The sequence below is a fragment of the Brassica napus genome, chromosome C3 (genome assembly GCF_020379485.1).
Source record: "Brassica napus cultivar Da-Ae chromosome C3, Da-Ae, whole genome shotgun sequence".
Taxonomy (NCBI): Eukaryota; Viridiplantae; Streptophyta; class Magnoliopsida; order Brassicales; family Brassicaceae; genus Brassica; species Brassica napus.
Window position 1 is genome coordinate 68513639 of NC_063446.1, and position 16879 is coordinate 68530517.

At 33.2% G+C, this 16879-nt stretch overlaps 3 protein-coding genes across 3 annotated transcripts; 1 reads left to right on the plus strand and 2 right to left on the minus strand.

Moving 5' to 3' along the window:
- The first annotated feature begins 1692 nt into the window (after positions 1–1692).
- Positions 1693–4352, plus strand: LOC106361100 (protein CYPRO4). Its single transcript, XM_013800799.3, has 2 exons — positions 1693–3457; positions 3884–4352. The coding sequence occupies exons 1-2, from the start codon at positions 1823–1825 to the stop codon at positions 4163–4165; spliced, it is 1917 nt and encodes a 638-aa protein (XP_013656253.2). The 5' UTR covers positions 1693–1822; the 3' UTR covers positions 4166–4352.
- A 329-nt stretch (positions 4353–4681) lies between these two features.
- Positions 4682–7171, minus strand: LOC106361101. Its single transcript, XM_013800801.3, has 7 exons — positions 6810–7171; positions 6639–6727; positions 6429–6567; positions 5790–5888; positions 5539–5661; positions 5174–5433; positions 4682–5064 (listed from the first exon to the last, which is right to left on the minus strand). Exons 1-7 carry the CDS (start codon positions 6967–6969, stop codon positions 4948–4950), a joined length of 987 nt encoding a protein of 328 aa, XP_013656255.2. The 5' UTR covers positions 6970–7171; the 3' UTR covers positions 4682–4947.
- Positions 7172–9010: 1839 nt separating this feature from the next.
- On the minus strand, positions 9011–9806 carry LOC106359783 (non-specific lipid-transfer protein 11). The gene is made up of 2 exons (XM_013799419.3): positions 9390–9806; positions 9011–9183 (listed from the first exon to the last, which is right to left on the minus strand). The coding sequence occupies exons 1-2, from the start codon at positions 9737–9739 to the stop codon at positions 9174–9176; spliced, it is 360 nt and encodes a 119-aa protein (XP_013654873.1). The 5' UTR covers positions 9740–9806; the 3' UTR covers positions 9011–9173.
- Between the last annotated feature and the right edge of the window lie 7073 nt (positions 9807–16879).

Genomic DNA, 16879 nt, shown 5'->3' on the forward strand with positions numbered 1-16879 from the left:
GAGTGGGCTTCATCCAAGTCGCAAAACTCGTCGCTAAAAACTTAAGTTCAGACCATCTCCAATGAGGTGGATGATGCTTCAAGAGGAGAGTAAACTATGGCATTATATATGTATGATTAGTGATACATTTTATTATCCAAATGACGGTAAAGTTTAGAACATCTCCAATGTATTCCTCTATTTTTACTTTTAAAATAGTGGAACTCTATAATAGAGATGTGTTTTACTCTAATGTATTTCTCTAAAATAGAGATCTCTAGAACAAAATATAGAGTAATGATATTTTTTCTTCTATAAATAGAGCAAAAACTAGCAATTTCTATTTTAGAAACAAAAATAGAGATGAGTTGGACTGATTTTGCTTCTAAATGCCATTAGAGTATCTCCAAAAGACATTATATAACTTCAAATATGAAGTTTTGAGTAGAGTTAGTTTCACTACTCAAAACTTCAATTTTGAAGTTTCATATTTTTATTTGCATTTTGGTCTCTATAACTACACATAACATTTATGATTCATAAATATTTTCTTGTTTATTGTTTTAATCCTTATAAAAAATTATATCTCATAAATATTTTAAATTTTGTTTACAAAATCTAAGTTTTACACATAAAATTAAATAAAACTTTAAAATAATATTTAAAATATTTAAAACTAGATTTAAACATCAAAAATATACAAAAAACTTAAAAAAAAGCTTTTAAAACATTAGATGAAGACATAACTATTACACAAATTTAAATATTACACTACCACTAATAGTCAGGTAAGTTTGATCCGAAACGTTTAAAATTTTTAAATATTGTCCAAATTTTTTTTTGTGTAACTGAAGATGGTTTGTTGTGTTGTTGATGATGATGTCTTTTCGTACAATTCTTTATTGTTCATATTGAATATATTCAGAAGTATTAATATCATCGATAAAAATTAGTCTTTTAACAATATTTTATGTTTCTTTTTTATTTTCTTGTTATGATCTAATGTATTTACAAGTATTAATATCACCTGATTTCAAATTTTTTTTTATTTCTAATCTACAAATTAAAAATGAGGAGAACCATTTTTACTTCGAAATACACTAGTAGATCATATATGCATTACGAAAATCATTTTATGGAATAATATGGTATTTTGCTTGAAGTTTAATATTAATTAAGTTATTTTTTTAAAAAAAATACTTTAATATAATATTTTATTGATTAATATTGTTGTAATATGTTTATATATGTGTAGTTATTTACAAAAATTTTATGAATTCAAATTAGTTATGACAAATATGAAGACTATATTATAAAATAAAATAATTTTGAAGTTGAGTTTGAAGTTTTGATTTTGGAGAAGAACACTTTTAAACTTCAAAATAGATTTTTTTTTGGAAACTTCAGAATAGATTTTTTTTTTGGAAATACTCTTATATAGAAGTAGAAAATATAGGTGGGTTGGAGATTCTCTTATACGGGATGTAGTTTACAACAGTTATACAAGATTTATTTTAACAATATTTATTACAAAATGAGCGAAATCGTTATAAAAATATTTATAAGATCATTTATTAGTTACAGTCTTACAGAGTCTGACATAATGATCTATTTGAACAGGCTATCCCCGGTATTTAATGAAACAGCCGATTCTACTCAACTTTATATACTGGCTGTAGCCGGTTACTTCCAATCTGGGTGTGTAAAGGGAACCACACACACCTGCTTTAAAGAACCCTAATTTTCAAATTTCGAACTTGCGCTCTCTTCTCCACCTTCACTTGAATCTCATTGTCGTTATCCCAGATCCTCTCCACCTCTCTCTCTTTTAGGATTCTTCGAGATGGGAGCAGCTCACAGTCACGAAGATCTAGAGATCTGTGAATCAGACGAAGAGGAATACGAAGAGTACGAAGAACGAAGAGAAGAAGAAGAAGAAGAGTTCGTCGACTCCAGGGACGATACGTTTGTCCCATCCTCCTCTCGTCTCCGTCCTAAACCTTCTTCATCATCGCTAGACGACGTCGAATCAAAGCTCAGAGCTTTGAAGCTCAAATACCCATCAACCCAACAACAAGCACCTCCTCCGTCTACCCAAACCTCAACTAAGCTTTTCCGCTACATCAACGGAAACACTCCCAAAGCCAAATGGGTCACAGCCGAGAAGCTCACCTCTTACTCCTTCGTCAAGACCTCCCAAGGAGACGACGACGACGACGACGACGATAGGAATCGAGACTCGGAGAAGGAATGGTGGGTTCTGAAAGTCGGGAGGAGCAAGATCCGCGAAAAGGTCTCCGACGAGATGCAATTGAAGGCGTATAAAGACCAACGCCGAGTCGATTTCGTCGCTAAAGGAGTCTGGGCGTTGAGATTCGGCACCGTCGAAGACTTCGCAGCCTTTGTAAGCAGCTACAACAACTGCTTGTTTGAGAACAATCACGGCGTTGAGTTGAACGAAGCGAGTAAAGCTAAGATCTTTGGGAAAGATTTCATCGCTTGGGCCAACCCCGAAGCTGCTGATGACTCCATGTGGGAAGACGCTGATGATCTACTGCTTAATAGTCCGCAGTCCGCTACTCCGGTGAGAGATACGCAAGATCTGACGGAAGCTTTTGAGGAAGCTACGAGTGAGGGGATACACAGCTTAGCTCTAGGTGCGTTGGATAATAGCTTCCTTGTGGGGGGCTCTGGTATTCAGGTGTTCAAGAACATGAGGCAAGGGATTCAAGGGAAAGGTGTTTGTGTTAACTTTGAGCCTGGTTACGGTGGGGCTCACTCTGCCCCGAGGAAGGCTCTTCTCATGAGAGCTGAGACTAATATGTTGTTAATGAGTCCCATGAGTCAGAACCGAGGGATACATCAGCTTGATATTGAAACCGGGAAGGTTATCTCTGAGTGGAAGTTTGAGAAAGATGGAGTTGATATCTCCATGAGTGACATTACCAACGATGGTAAAGGTGCTCAATTGGACCCGTCTGCGTCAACCTTTCTTGGTTTGGATAACAACAGGCTTTGCAGGTGGGATATGCGTGACCGGTATGGGATGGTTCAGGATCTCGCTACTGCGAATGCTCCGGTGTTGAGTTGGGCTCAGGGGCATCAGTTTTCTAGAGGGACTAACTTCCAGTGCTTTGCGACTACTGGTGATGGCTCGATTGTTGTTGGCTCTCTTGATGGGAAGATCAGGCTCTACTCTAGCAACACTATGAGGCAGGCGAAGACGGCTTTCCCTGGACTTGGTGCGCCTGTGACTCATGTGGACGCTACTTACGATGGGAAGTGGATTGTTGGTACGACTGATACGTATCTGATTGTTATCTGTACCCTTTTCACTGATAAGGCTGGCAAAACAAAGACTGGGTTTGAGGGTCGCATGGGGAATAAGATTGCTGCACCAAGGTTGCTGAAGCTGAGACCTCTAGACGCCCATTTAGCTGGATCTAACAATAAGTTCCGCAATGCTCAGTTTTCATGGGTAAGCAAAACTCTAGTTTATGTTTATATTCGTGCTCCCTAAGTGACATTATTGCTCTAGATAAACGCATCAATATTTGCCTCTTTTAACTTGAAAGAGTAGGTCTCTTTTTGCTGGAAAGCTTCTCTTTGCTGCCTTTGCCGTAGCTGAATTTGTGACTATATGCAGGTGTTTCTGTCTAAATTGACTGTTGAGGAAGTTTATTTCTTAGTTGAAGTATAGTTTCCCATAACAATAACATTTGCCTGTCTGTTACAAAAAAGAAGAAGAACATTTATTTGCCTGTAGAATAGAACTTGCCTTAGTCTTTCTTCAGTTTGTCCCATAGTTTTCATATTACAGGTTATAGTGTTCCTCAGTTGTCTGGTGTTTCGTTTTTAATCCATGTTAAGTTTATCTTTGGTTGGTAAATTTCGATATATATAGGTCACGGAGGATGGGAAACAAGAGCGTCATGTGGTGGCAACGGTTGGCAAATTCAGTGTGATATGGAACTTTCAACAAGTGAAGAATGGATCTCATGAATGCTACCATGAGCAGGAAGGGCTGAAGAAATGCTACTGCTACAAGATAGTCCTTCGGAATGAATCTATTGTGGACAGCCGCTTCATGAACGACAACTTTGCAGTCTCTGGCTCACCCGAAGCGCCTCTGGTCATTGCAACTCCCATGAAAGTCAGCTCTTTCAGCTTATCCAGCAAGCGATGAAGCAAGCAAGGGATTGACCATTTTTAGTTTATATAATTCGGATCCTAGTCTGTTTGTAACCATGTGAAATTCCAATGTTCTGGCTCTTAGTACGGTGTTAGATTTCGGGAAAAGACATCTAGGGATGTTGCTAAACTACTTTTGTGTGACTTTTAAGTTTTAAGTTTGTCATATTTCCTTCAAAGCAGATTCGATATCTTGCAAGGCCTTGATGGCGGCTAATGCAAATCTCTCAGCTTCAGTTTCTTTCTGAGCTGCAAATATTCTCCTCTCCATTGTACTTGCTCCAGCTTTTTCTTGCTCTGCTTCTTGAGAATTTCGAAGCTCTTCACGAGCATGTTCAGAGAATGATTTCGTTTCATCTGCTTCTTGAGTGGCTTGCTACAGCTGATTTGGTAGCTCCATCATGGCATACAAATGCATCAATTTTTTCAAGACAAGAAATAATCAGAAATAAATCCAGCCAAGTACAGTTTACATCACTATGAGGTAGCCAATGGACAATCAAACAAGGCTGGACAAAAAACATATTCCTGATCCCATATTAGACTTCGATCATGTGTTGTGGTAAAGCCCCCCATCCATGTATTTCAAAGACAAACAAACAAAACAAGAAACCAAAAAAGAAACATTCTATTCTCGTATACAACTGGCCAAAGATGTCAGCATCTTGGTCCGGTACTTAAAGTTTCAAGAATCAGAAATAATGGTGGTAACACAACTGAAATAACCAAAACTATCTCTCCCCTATTGTCCCATCAAACAGTCCTGTCCACATGTGTTTATGCTGAAGGAGTTACAACACCTGAAACCCATGGAACAATAGTAGGCGCTTTTGGGTGGTTTTTTCTGTATGACTCTGAATATCTGTCTTTAAAATTCTCTTTTGGCTGCTCTGCCTGCAATTCACATTGACATTGTTATATGAGACAATTTTTCATTATCCAACTCCAACTTAGACGAGCTGAAAATTATATAAATAGGTAAGTGAAGGAGGCAACTTCTTACGTATTTAAGCCAACATTCCTGGTGTTTATGCTGATAAATATCTGGAGAATAGCAACCAAACTCAGATGGGCAATAAACCCAAATGTTGCATCTCATTTCCCCAGGTTTCGCGTGCTTTGCCTGGTCTAAGCAAGCTTGGCAACAATCAGCTGCACTCTCTTTGTGGTGTGTAAGTCCCCATCTCACTGCAGCTCCACCATAATCTGTGTGAAGCTCTGCGTTACATACAGCAGGCACTGGTCTTCCTGCTAATATCTCCTCTGCAAATTGAAAATGAAAATGCATAACCTCGTGAGTTTTTAATTCACCAAAATGCATTTAGTTTCTTGGTTATGATCCCATCACAAATTTCTGAGAAATAGTACCAGGCTCTTCCTCTCCTTCAGGTTTATCATCGTGCACTTCATTGTTAACCTCAGCAGGTAACCAAAACCCAATCTCTTCCGACAGCACATCCCACTCCAACTCCAAAGCTCTTACAAGCATCCCTATATGATAGTTACAGGGCAAGAGAGTTTCCATCTAATTACATTAGACAACGATCCAGAATCCAGATGGTTTCATAAAGTGAATCTGTGGTCATGGTAACTTAAAACTGGCTCTTAATGAGTAATACCTGCTTCCTCCAGTATCACGGTGGAGTTTACTCCATTTTGTTCTTGAATTAGCTCTTTAGCTTCCTTCAACTTATCAATGCGCCACGTTTCTACAGCTTCTGTGGGCCAAATGAAGGTATTAAGGGGGCAGTCAATACATTGAATGAGGGGTGACATGAATGTTCCAAAGGAAAACCATTGCAGCCTATAACACTTAACAAGTCCACTGTGCATTATTAACACCACAAGGGAAAAAAGATGCTAATTGGTTTTCGATGCTTTATATGCTTGTTCTGTTTTGATAGCTTATCCCTTCCACACAGTCGCTTTCAATGAGTAAGGTGGAAGTGAATAAGCTTTTGAAACAGATCAAGCAAATAAAGTATTGATATCTTGAGCTATATTCCACTCCTACATGAATAGTATTGATATCTTTACTAAATGGAGCTCTTGACATAGACCACATCTTGCACATGTTAGGTAATAAGACAAAATCTACTCAACAGAGACACCATCACATTCCAACGAGGGAAGAAGAAGACAAACCGTTAACTGATAACTAATCAGAAAAGTTAAGTTTGTGGCAGTTTCAAAATAAATGTCACGACTTTATACTATACATTAACAAAAGACATAGAAGGGATATGTATAGCACAAACCTCTGAGCAGGGTTACATTAGACTTCTCCTCTACCCTTCTCAAAAGCTCCAAGATCTCATCAATTAGTTTGCCTTTTACATAAGGAGACAACTCAACACTTGATTCTGCAATGGCCACATCATGTTTCATCTTCTTCACCTATATGGTTTTATAGATCATGAGAACCAATGCATCTTTCCAAAAATAGGAGTTCACTAAAAGCCACTAACCAATCTAACAAGCTCAACAGGTTCTTTAGATCTTCGAATCCGAACCGATTCCTCCATTCTCCTAATCTCATCTGCTGTGTTCTTAACCCCTAGATAAAAAAAAAGACACAAGCTTTAGATACAAACTTATAGTCAAACAAGATAAAAGAGTGTTCCTTTTTTTCAACGCACCATTGTCGTGATTGGGAAAGATGTGGAGAGAAGAAGCGTAGAGAAAGCGAAGAACAAAGAGAGCGATGAGGATGTTGATAAGGCAAACGAGTAGAGTGATTCTTTTGTAGGAGAGAAGAACTCCGCCTCCTCCGTTGTATTCTCCTCCTCCCCTCGCCATCTCCCACCGCCCTCATACCTCCATACTCCTCCCGCCTTCTCTCTCTGTGTAATGGGTAATTCAAGATCTTGAGAAAGACGTTTGCTTTTGATCGGAGGAAGCTAGAAGATTCGATGTCCTTACGGTGGAAAAAGGCAATCGGTGTCTGTCGAGAGAGAGAGCTTATATTATACCGACAACCGCTATTAAATGCGGGGGCTCTGTAATTAATACAAAACTTGCTTAATTAAGTACATTGCGGGTTCGCTAATTAACCAGAATATGTTAGCAAAAGACAGATTTGCCCTCCTATTTGTTTTTAGTTTAAAAACTGGAGATGGGGATCATCTTACTGGTGGTGAAGGCAGTGCGCAGAGCCCGGGCTCGAGGACATGATCTTGAAACATTCGAATGGGGCCCCTTTTTTGTGGGCCCCTCAGATTTTTACAAGTTTTGTGAAAAGAGACGTATCCCCTAGACTATATCATTGACTATATTTACAAAGTGATTTTGCCAAATGTTATTTCTACAATCAATTTCACAAAACAAATATGACATGACTACTGAAATTAATGACATGTCTTATAGCTTAACATGACATGGATAATTGCATTTAATGTTAATTTATATTTTTGATAAACTTTTAAAAATATGGTAATAACTCATATATTACATTTAATGTCAATTTTTATTTTTGAATTTTTTTTTAGAATACGGGAATAACTCATAAATCATCATTAAAATAAATATATTCAAATATGGCATTATAAATTTCGAAATATAATTTAATTATATATTTTTATATTATACAATTTTATTACTAAAATTTTCAAAAATGAATACAATTTTTTTTTGAAAATTATAAAAATTTAATCGTAAAATCATTATTTTCTTATATATCTACAAATTTTATAAATATTGTAATTTTAATTTTTGGTAATTATGCAACTTTTACAAATTTATTTAATATATTTAATTAAAATAAATAGATAGAAAAATCTATCTAAGATTATAATTTCAAATATATACATGCATATTCTTAAATATAATTTTTATGTTTAATTAAATCAAATTTATATTAAAATATTGATACGAAAAATAAAATTTACAATATTAATAAAATTTTATTTTAAAATATAATTTCTATTTATATGTTAAATATATTTTAAATTTTTTTTACTGCATATGGTTTCCTAGTATGTTTGTAAAGGTTTAGTTGAAATATGGATAGTACTCTTCGCCTTCACGTGACAGCCTCAGTTTTCTTCCTCCTTGCTCACCTTATTTTCGTAACGGCATTTTTTTAAATAAGCTCATGGTAAAAAAAAAGCAACTATGTATTAAATTTTTAGTTTATTTGTCAAGTTGAACCGTATGACTGACTACTAAAATGCATATAATATTTTAATTATTATGATTTAGATATAAATATAAATATAAATATATATTTTTTAAACCGTAATATTTAAACTTTAGTTTTTGTTCGTAAATTTTTTACAAATGAGAAATTTTATTTCGAATAGGGCCCCGTAAATTTCAGGCCCGACTCTGGCAGTGTGATAGGAAGAATAGAAGCAGTCTTCCTTTTGTTCACATGAATATAAAATAGTAGATACTACCATACTATTTTTAATCAAAGATAATTAACTTGGTGAATTAATCCTAATTTTATAATTAAAACATTTAAAACTCAAAGATATGGTTGAATCTGATAAGCAAGCCAACAGACATTACTAGTTTGCTGAAAAAGTGAAAATATTAGTCACCAGCTCTTCTGGTTACTTAGCAGTTGGTGAATGTGGTGAGATGAATACTTGTGATAAGGCTAAGAACTTGGTTATATACTTATGACCCTGGAAAGCTAAGGAAAGGATTTGGGCTTCATTCAATACTAAGAAAAAAGAATTGCACTTCTTTCTGATATTTTCAAGAACAATATTTTGGATTACTAGAGCAACTCAATTTATAACTATGGTCATTTACTAAACTTCTTTTATTTCTCTCTATGCACTGTTTTCTTTTTAATAAGATTACTTTTAAAGCTCCCTTCTATGAGACTGAGTACTAGAAAAGACTGTGTAGATGTAGGAATTCCACAGTTTATTTTGACAAGAGCTATATGATTACATGTATAAAGTATCCAATTAGTTTTGTTATAATGCTTTTTGCTCTTTCAGGATATCCACTTTATATTATAGCGGCATGGCCTTTGGTACTCCTTCTTTTCAGTTTATGCTGTTCAAAAACAAATAAAGAAGGCCAATTAGAGGATTATCTATTGAACGAGGCTTATGTATTATATATAATACTTAACGTGCAACAGCATCCATCTATCATATTTAGAAAAAATAATTTCTTCACATTGTTTTTGTATGAACTAAAAGATTTCAGTTTTTTTTTTCTAATGTGATATATGGATGCTATTGCAATCTATTATATACCTGTTACAGTCCACGCTCTTAGAGAAAGGGACCCCCACACTAACGCCACATTTGGCAGGGAGTTGTTTGGCATTGTCATCGTTGAATCCGGAAATGGCATTAGCTACATTCTTCAAGCATTGACAAGCTGCTTGTTTATCTGGTTTCCCCGGCGCAGAGGCTTTTAGATTATTAAGCCCGGCGCAACACGGAGGAGGCGGGTTTCCTCCACCTTTTACATAGGACAAACATGGTGCTAAGTACATGGTTATCTGTGAACATTGTATGGCTTCTCCCTCATGGTACGCAATTACCATTAAAAGTGTAAAAACAAGCAGTAACATGGTCTGGTTTTTAGTAATGTTCCCCATTTTCCACTTATGGATGAAAAATTATGTTTGCTTTGCGTTTCTCTTATATGTTGTATAATTTGATCGATTATTTTTATAGGGAGAAGTTTGAAGAAATCTCTACATGTATTTTAAGTGATATAAGCTTTTTGTTAAGTCATGTGTTTAGAGTGCAGTGTGGAAGTTGAAAATACAAGATTTGCTTTACGGGAGGACTGTCTTCCGTTTATATTCTGCCAAAAATTCAAAATTACAAGCAAATTTTATAATTCCAAAAAGAACGAGGTATGTTACGTAAGATTGCTTTACATATGCAGCGAATGAAAAAAATCAAGATCAAAAAAAAAAAAAAAAAGAAGGAACACACATTTACATAGTTTCTTCAAATCTATGATAGTAGTTAAAAAAAATAATGTTGTTTGGAAACATGGATAGCAGTAAGTTAGGAAAAAAAATAATGGACTTATGCTATTAAAAAAATTGGAAGTCCATTACATTATATTAAAAAGTAATAGGGTTATGTTACTTGATATACATATTCAAATCAAAATAATAATTTAAAATTGATTTATATCAAAAATTCATTCAAAAATATACATATATCAAAATTCGATTTTTACTAACATATTTTCCAATAACTATTATAAAAATATTTTCAATATATATAAGAAAAATACAATACAAAACTCAATTTCAAACACCAACTTAAATTATGGTTTTTATATTTCACATTGAAATTTAAAAATATAATATATGTGATTATTTATATGATTGTACGTATAAAATATTATTAATTATAAGATTACTTATTTGATGGTACGTATAAAATACGATCAATTATATGATAACACATATTTTTGTAACCTATGATGACACATATAGGATATATAATAGTGATTAGGGGTGGACGTTCGAGTTCGTTTTCGGGTCTGTTTTGGATTTCGTGATCGGTTCAGATCTTTGAAGATTCGGTTCGGATTTGGATAACCAATTTAAATTAATTTTAAAAATTTTAAATTTATTATATGCTTTAATTTTAAAAAAAAATCTATAAACAATAGAATATATTGCATATAAATTTGAATAACATATGTCAGAGTACTTAACTTAACATATAAATTGGTTTGGCTTAAATATTTGGATAGAGAATTAACAATTATTTAAGTATTTTTGGAGTTTTGAGTATATTTTAACTATTTTAGATATTTACGTTTGATTATTTGTATATATTTTCAAGTATTTACACGAAGTTAAAAGTATTATATATATTCTGGATGTTTTTATATATATTAAAACTAAAAAATAATTAATATATAAGTATATAAATTTATTTTGGATACCCAAAATACTTCGGTTCGAATATGGATTAGGTTTTAGTTCTTCAAATACCAAAATTTTGACTAATTCAGATATTTAATCAATTTCGGTTCGGATTTGGTACTACTTATTCGGATTGGGATCAGTTCGGTTCTTCGAATTCGAGTTTTCTGCTCAACCTTAAATAGTAACATAAAAAATAAATAGCATCATATTTTTAAAAAATTACATCCGCTCAAAATCTAGTTGTTATTATTAATATATTATAAACTATAGAGATGAGAGACACAATGTGTATTTTTATTTAATAAAACAGATTTTCTTGATATTTTACAATTCAATGCAAATTTTGAAATTAAAATATTAACTTTTAAATACTTGTTTAATGTGTATTTTTATTTAATAAAACAGATTTTCTTGATATTTTACAATTCAATGCAAATTTTGAAATTAAAATATTAACTTTTAAATACTTGTTTAATGAAAATTTCGAAATTGAATATCTATCTATTTTTATATTTTTATATGATATATATTTTAATGTAAAAGATATTTAAATAGATATATTTTAATTTAATTATATATATTAAATGAATTCTTATGCATACGGTTTTATGATCATTTATATTTTGTTATAGAAAAGGTTTAAAACCACTAGATCTTTTCACCGCGCGTATTTAAAATTTATTAAATTATCTTTTTATTATTATATAATTTGTTTGCTTGAGCTTGTATTTTTGTTTTATATAAATACTAATTAGTTGTACTTTTAATAATTTGAACTAAACAATTCTTTTATTTTTTATTTGCTTCTTCTAACAAATTTAAAAGATAAAGTTTTACATTATATACCACATCTATTTTGATATTATAAAATAGGTATAATAAAACCAAATTGATTTTGATAATTAACACATTAAAGAGGAGTAATATAGTTTTTTGTTATTTGTTTTTTCTGTTGTTGCCTCTCCTGACTTTATAAATTGGATGATATAATTTTTTTGTATTTTTTCTATTTCATTTGAAACTTCATATAACTTCATATAAATTGTTTTTTTTAATATTGTATATGGTTAATTCAGGTAAGTATTTAATTATATATTTTGGGATTCGTGTTTATGACCAACTTGGTATCTTAAAATCTTATAGATATTCTAATTTTTCAATATCTGTAAGCAACTATAACATCTTTCATTGACTCAAGCACACAAAGAAATATTTTTACTATACCATTGTTCACATTTTTAAAATCAGAAAACTATGATCATTTGATAGTTTTTGGTTTACCTCTTCACTGATCACATTGTTATTAAATATTATTAATGTTTACTCTGCGTTGAGCATTTTGTATAAGTTTAGATGTTTAGTGATTAGTATTCCTAACTATCATATTTTTTGGAAAATTTCATTTAGTTATAATTATTTGTTACGAAATGAATAATAAACTTGAAACTCTAACTTGTAATTTTGTTCTCATAATATTTTCATTAGTGAGGTTTTAGCAAATTTAACTTGTTTTTCGAAAAGATATATTTGAATTTTACATAAAACTAAGAGAAACTTTGTAGGATAACCCTTTTAATTTTATTTTCACAAAATAGCTTCTAAAAAAGAAAGTGACTAAAAGAAGTTTTATTGAAGAGAAAATACACCTTTATAACCTTAAAGTTATCTAACCCCCGGACTTTGGTTTTAGAGTTAAGGGGTAGGGTAAACAAAATTTAAAAATAGAAAAAAAAATAAAAAATAGTTTCAAAAAGTATTTTCGAATTTCAAAAGGAAAATTAGGAAAAAATTAATATTTTTTTTGAAAAAAGATTCAATATTTTTTTATAAAAATTTCGAATTTAAAAACATATAATCGAAAATTATAAGTAAATATATGTATTATTATTATTATTATTATTATTATTATTATATATATCAAGGAGTAGAAGTGTCTTATTTCTCTCGTTGAAAACTCTTTTGTAAGAAAAACTTACAAACATATATTTGGGAGAATCGCCCTAAAACTAATCAATTTATTTTTTTGTTACACTAATAGAAAAAGGGTTAAACAAATCAACTTTGCAAGCCTAAGTTCACATTGTTGTTAAGCCGAACATAACAACGAAGGTGCATAAACAATTATTTCTAAATTTATTAATAGAGGAATGCATACTCGCAAATGGTTAAACATGTATATTTCTTCTATTTTTAATAGGTAGTATTATTAATGAATAACATAAGTTTTCAAATTTCAATATCCTAATAATTCTATTCAGTTCAAAATTTTATTTTTCTGTTAGATATGAGTTTGAGTTAAGATTTTTGGTAGTGCAGGTTGCACTATTGATAGGAAGCTAATGATTTTGAAGATGATGTGAACCAGAAAGAAGAACATGTGTTAGTAAGGAACTAATGCTTGTATGATTTGTGTGGATGCTAAACTTCAAGATTAATATCGCTGGAGTGTGATCCAAGTATATTGTCCTGTTTTTTTTTTCATTCAATCCTCGATAACCAAAGAAAAGACATATAAGTAATGGAAAAACGATAAATCATAATAGTATTCCATATATTAAAGCCAACTTGTAGACTGTAGAGTACGAAAACACAACACACATGCTTGTGAAGGGAACACCTTAACTTCACAAATCATCATTCATTACTTCAAAAACAGAGAGCTCAAAAATAGTTTACATAAAGTTCTGCTAGATCCCCTCGTGTTCTTTTGTTACTGCTGCTCCAGTCCCACTTCAAGGTAGATCTAAGCGACACACACTACTTGCCAAGCTTCTCAAATGCATGTGATAGAACAATGATGTATATTTGATGAATAACTTCTCAAACTCCCTCTCTTAGCCTCTACAAACCAGAGTACTAAGCCAATTACAATCTTGCTCTCAATAGAGAAGCAAGGCCAAGACTCACCAACTAACTCTTAATAACAATCCTCCCTCTTATTTATACTCCTCTCTTGAAAGTAACTGCCTTCTCTTCTTCTGATTGTGCAGGTACCAGCTCCTTCCCACGTGCCTTGTATCATATCAGTATGATATATCACTGGTCCACTCTCTTCTCCTAGAGACTTAAATGTCCTCTCTCTGCACCCCTAATCTTCCAAGTATACACTAATTTCCGGCTTGTACGTGTTCACTCCAACAGTCTAGTGCACGGCTACAGAGAATTTCTTGGGATCAAAGCAAGACAGAACCCTTCTCACAAGCTGATTCAGCTGGATAGTTTTGAACTCATAACCCACAGCCTCAACGATAGCGTAGTTAAATCCATTTTCAGTGGTTAAAGATGAAGAAAAATGGAAATCTCGAGCTTGGCAAAATCTTTCCCGGGACAAAGACCGCTTCCTAAACAAAAAGAAAGGAATGTACCTGGTTTTGGCATGTATCCCTGCAGAATGAACCTGACCATGTTTAGTTACTCTTTTGCAACATCAACTACAAATCACAAAGACAGTTTAATTTTTGAATGCGCCACAAATCTGTTATATCTACATACCTCCTATCCTGAAGGTCGACATTTCTTTGGATTGATGTAAATCTCAGGATTCAGGTGAACGTACCTGAACAAAGTGAGATATTGCCTTAAAAAAACATGAAAATGAATAAACAAAAGAGTTTGAAGATGATTCAGACTATGAGCATAGACGGACCATTAGTTGGCCATCAAGTTTTGCTTCCTGGACCATAGAGAGAATGTCTAAAGTATTACTCTAAAGTGTCTCATCAATAACCCCATAAAAAGGCTCTTTTTATTCAGTAAGAGACTGTGAAACAAAGCATACCGGTTTAAAAACGCCATAAACTTGTTTTGCAATGAGGCGCCTGAAAAAGGTAGTCCATTTTATGTATCTGTTTAAGAGTCAAATTTTGGGTATGATGCTCTGTTTTCATCTTTACCTTCTGTAGAATCTGAGGGTGTTCTTGCAGGAAAATGGTAGCCCAAATATTGGTATTTCCCAAAGGATACATCAAAAAATCATTGATAATTTCATCTTCCACTAGAGTTCTTTCGGTAATTTCGTCATCAGCTAATCCATTATGTCTCCTTCAATGGATTACATAGAGTATCGCAGATCTGAGACTTTGGGAGCATCTTTAAGAGTTTGCTGAGAAAATTATCTTTTGGAGATTTGATCAAAAAAAAGGAAAAGGGTTAAAGGTTTGCGTTGTGATGTGGGCCGGCATGTGGTGGAATGCAACGGGAAACTTGCCTTGCTATGGGAAGACAGCGAAGAGAAGATTTGGTGTGCCGTGATCGCCTTGGATAAGGTTGGAGTCGAGATCCATGGAAGGGTCGAGTGGAGTAAGTTCTTTGGATATGTCCATCGTGATTCCTACTGGTCTTGTCTAGGACTTTCATTATAAATTATAGTTGAATAATATTGTTGATGGTGTGAAGACATATGATGTTATGATTTGTTACATACTGTTTAAGAATCATCAGGCCATAAAATGTCTCCACGGAGCAGTCGTGCTTGTGAGGACCACCGATTTGCATTGTAACTGTTAATCATCAATCTATTTGCTTACCAGATGGTGGATGACTGATTTGAATTTATGAATATACTTAATCTGGGTGAGTTAATCTGGGTGAGGTGAACAAGATGACAAGCTTTTCTTTACTTAGAGAGTCCCCTCGAGTTATGATACATAGGAATAGGATTGTCACTAGTCTTCTCAACTCAATGTACTAAATAAAAGTCTTTTAAAAACTCAAAATATTTTCTCAATCTATACAGTTTACTATTGCATTTCATTTTCTTGAAAATTCACACGTAAAATGATGCAAAGTGATAAATTTGGAGAAAGGTGTCATGGTTCAATTTGAACCCTCCAACCAACAATATTTAGCACAAAAGAGCTATGATATAGTTTCAAAAATAACAAAAGCCAAAAAAAGAAGCTATTCTTGCATGACTCAATATAAATCTACAATCTCCCTTCACCAGTTCACACTAAACATACACCATATATATACTCTTTGGTTAAATACGTCGATGCATCATCTCCAGTTCCACATCATTCCCACTCCACTCACAATCTGACACACTTATTATATTGCGAACCAAACACAAGTCACGTCTCTTGTTGCTTTCTTCCTCTTCACCCTCCTTTTCTTTTCAAGCAAGTTCTATTCTCTATCAATAGATTATAAATGGTATGTTGGTTTAAGGCTATGAAGCTGTAATCCATTTTCACAAGCTTAAACCACCCAAATCTAAACCGTGTTAGGTTGGACCACCTAATTTATATGATCATTTAGTCTAATTCTTGATTAATTTGGTTGACATACAATAAAAAGCTACCATCTCAATTTTCTTTCTTCTTTCTTTCTTTTTTGATCGCTAAATCCCATTGACATCTCAGCTTAAAAATGATGATATAATATCATTTCTTACACTAATTACATATTATACGAATATAATCACATATGGAATGTCCATGCATACTTGTCACTTGCTTTTGGTTTCAGGTATATTTAACTCTACGCTTTAGGCCTTTAGACTCTGAGATAACAAACTAAGTCCCAGAATTAGACAATGAGTGTCTAATATATAAAGAGATGTTCAACTCTAATTAGTACAAGACATTTTGGAAAGGAGCCCAAAAATATATCCATGCGGGCCAGCCAATTAGGCCCAAAGTGGATAATATCGTACTAATCGGATAATATAGAGTTGGACATGGGCTCACACAATTCCAACAATTGATATCAGAGCCAAATTGACGAGAAATCTGCAAAAAGACTAAATTACACTGTGTGGGCGATGCGTATGAAGATAGCCCTCAAGGTCAACAAGGTATGGGAAACCATAGACCCCGGAAGCAAACACGAGGAGAA

Excerpts from the sequence above, each read along its gene's own strand:
- LOC106361101 (XM_013800801.3), bottom strand. The coding sequence starts at position 6,969 with ATGGCGAGGGGAGGAGGAGAATACAACGGAGGAGGCGGAGTTCTTCTC. Across the intron at positions 6,568-6,638 it reads CTGTTGAGCTTGTTAGATTG|GTGAAGAAGATGAAACATGA; the intron begins GTTAGTGGCTTT and ends AAAACCATATAG. Across the intron at positions 5,065-5,173 it reads AGGAATGTTGGCTTAAATAC|GCAGAGCAGCCAAAAGAGAA; the intron begins GTAAGAAGTTGC and ends TGTGAATTGCAG.
- LOC106361100 (XM_013800799.3), top strand. The coding sequence starts at position 1,823 with ATGGGAGCAGCTCACAGTCACGAAGATCTAGAGATCTGTGAATCAGAC. Across the intron at positions 3,458-3,883 it reads GCAATGCTCAGTTTTCATGG|GTCACGGAGGATGGGAAACA; the intron begins GTAAGCAAAACT and ends CGATATATATAG.
- LOC106359783 (XM_013799419.3), bottom strand. The coding sequence starts at position 9,739 with ATGGGGAACATTACTAAAAACCAGACCATGTTACTGCTTGTTTTTACA.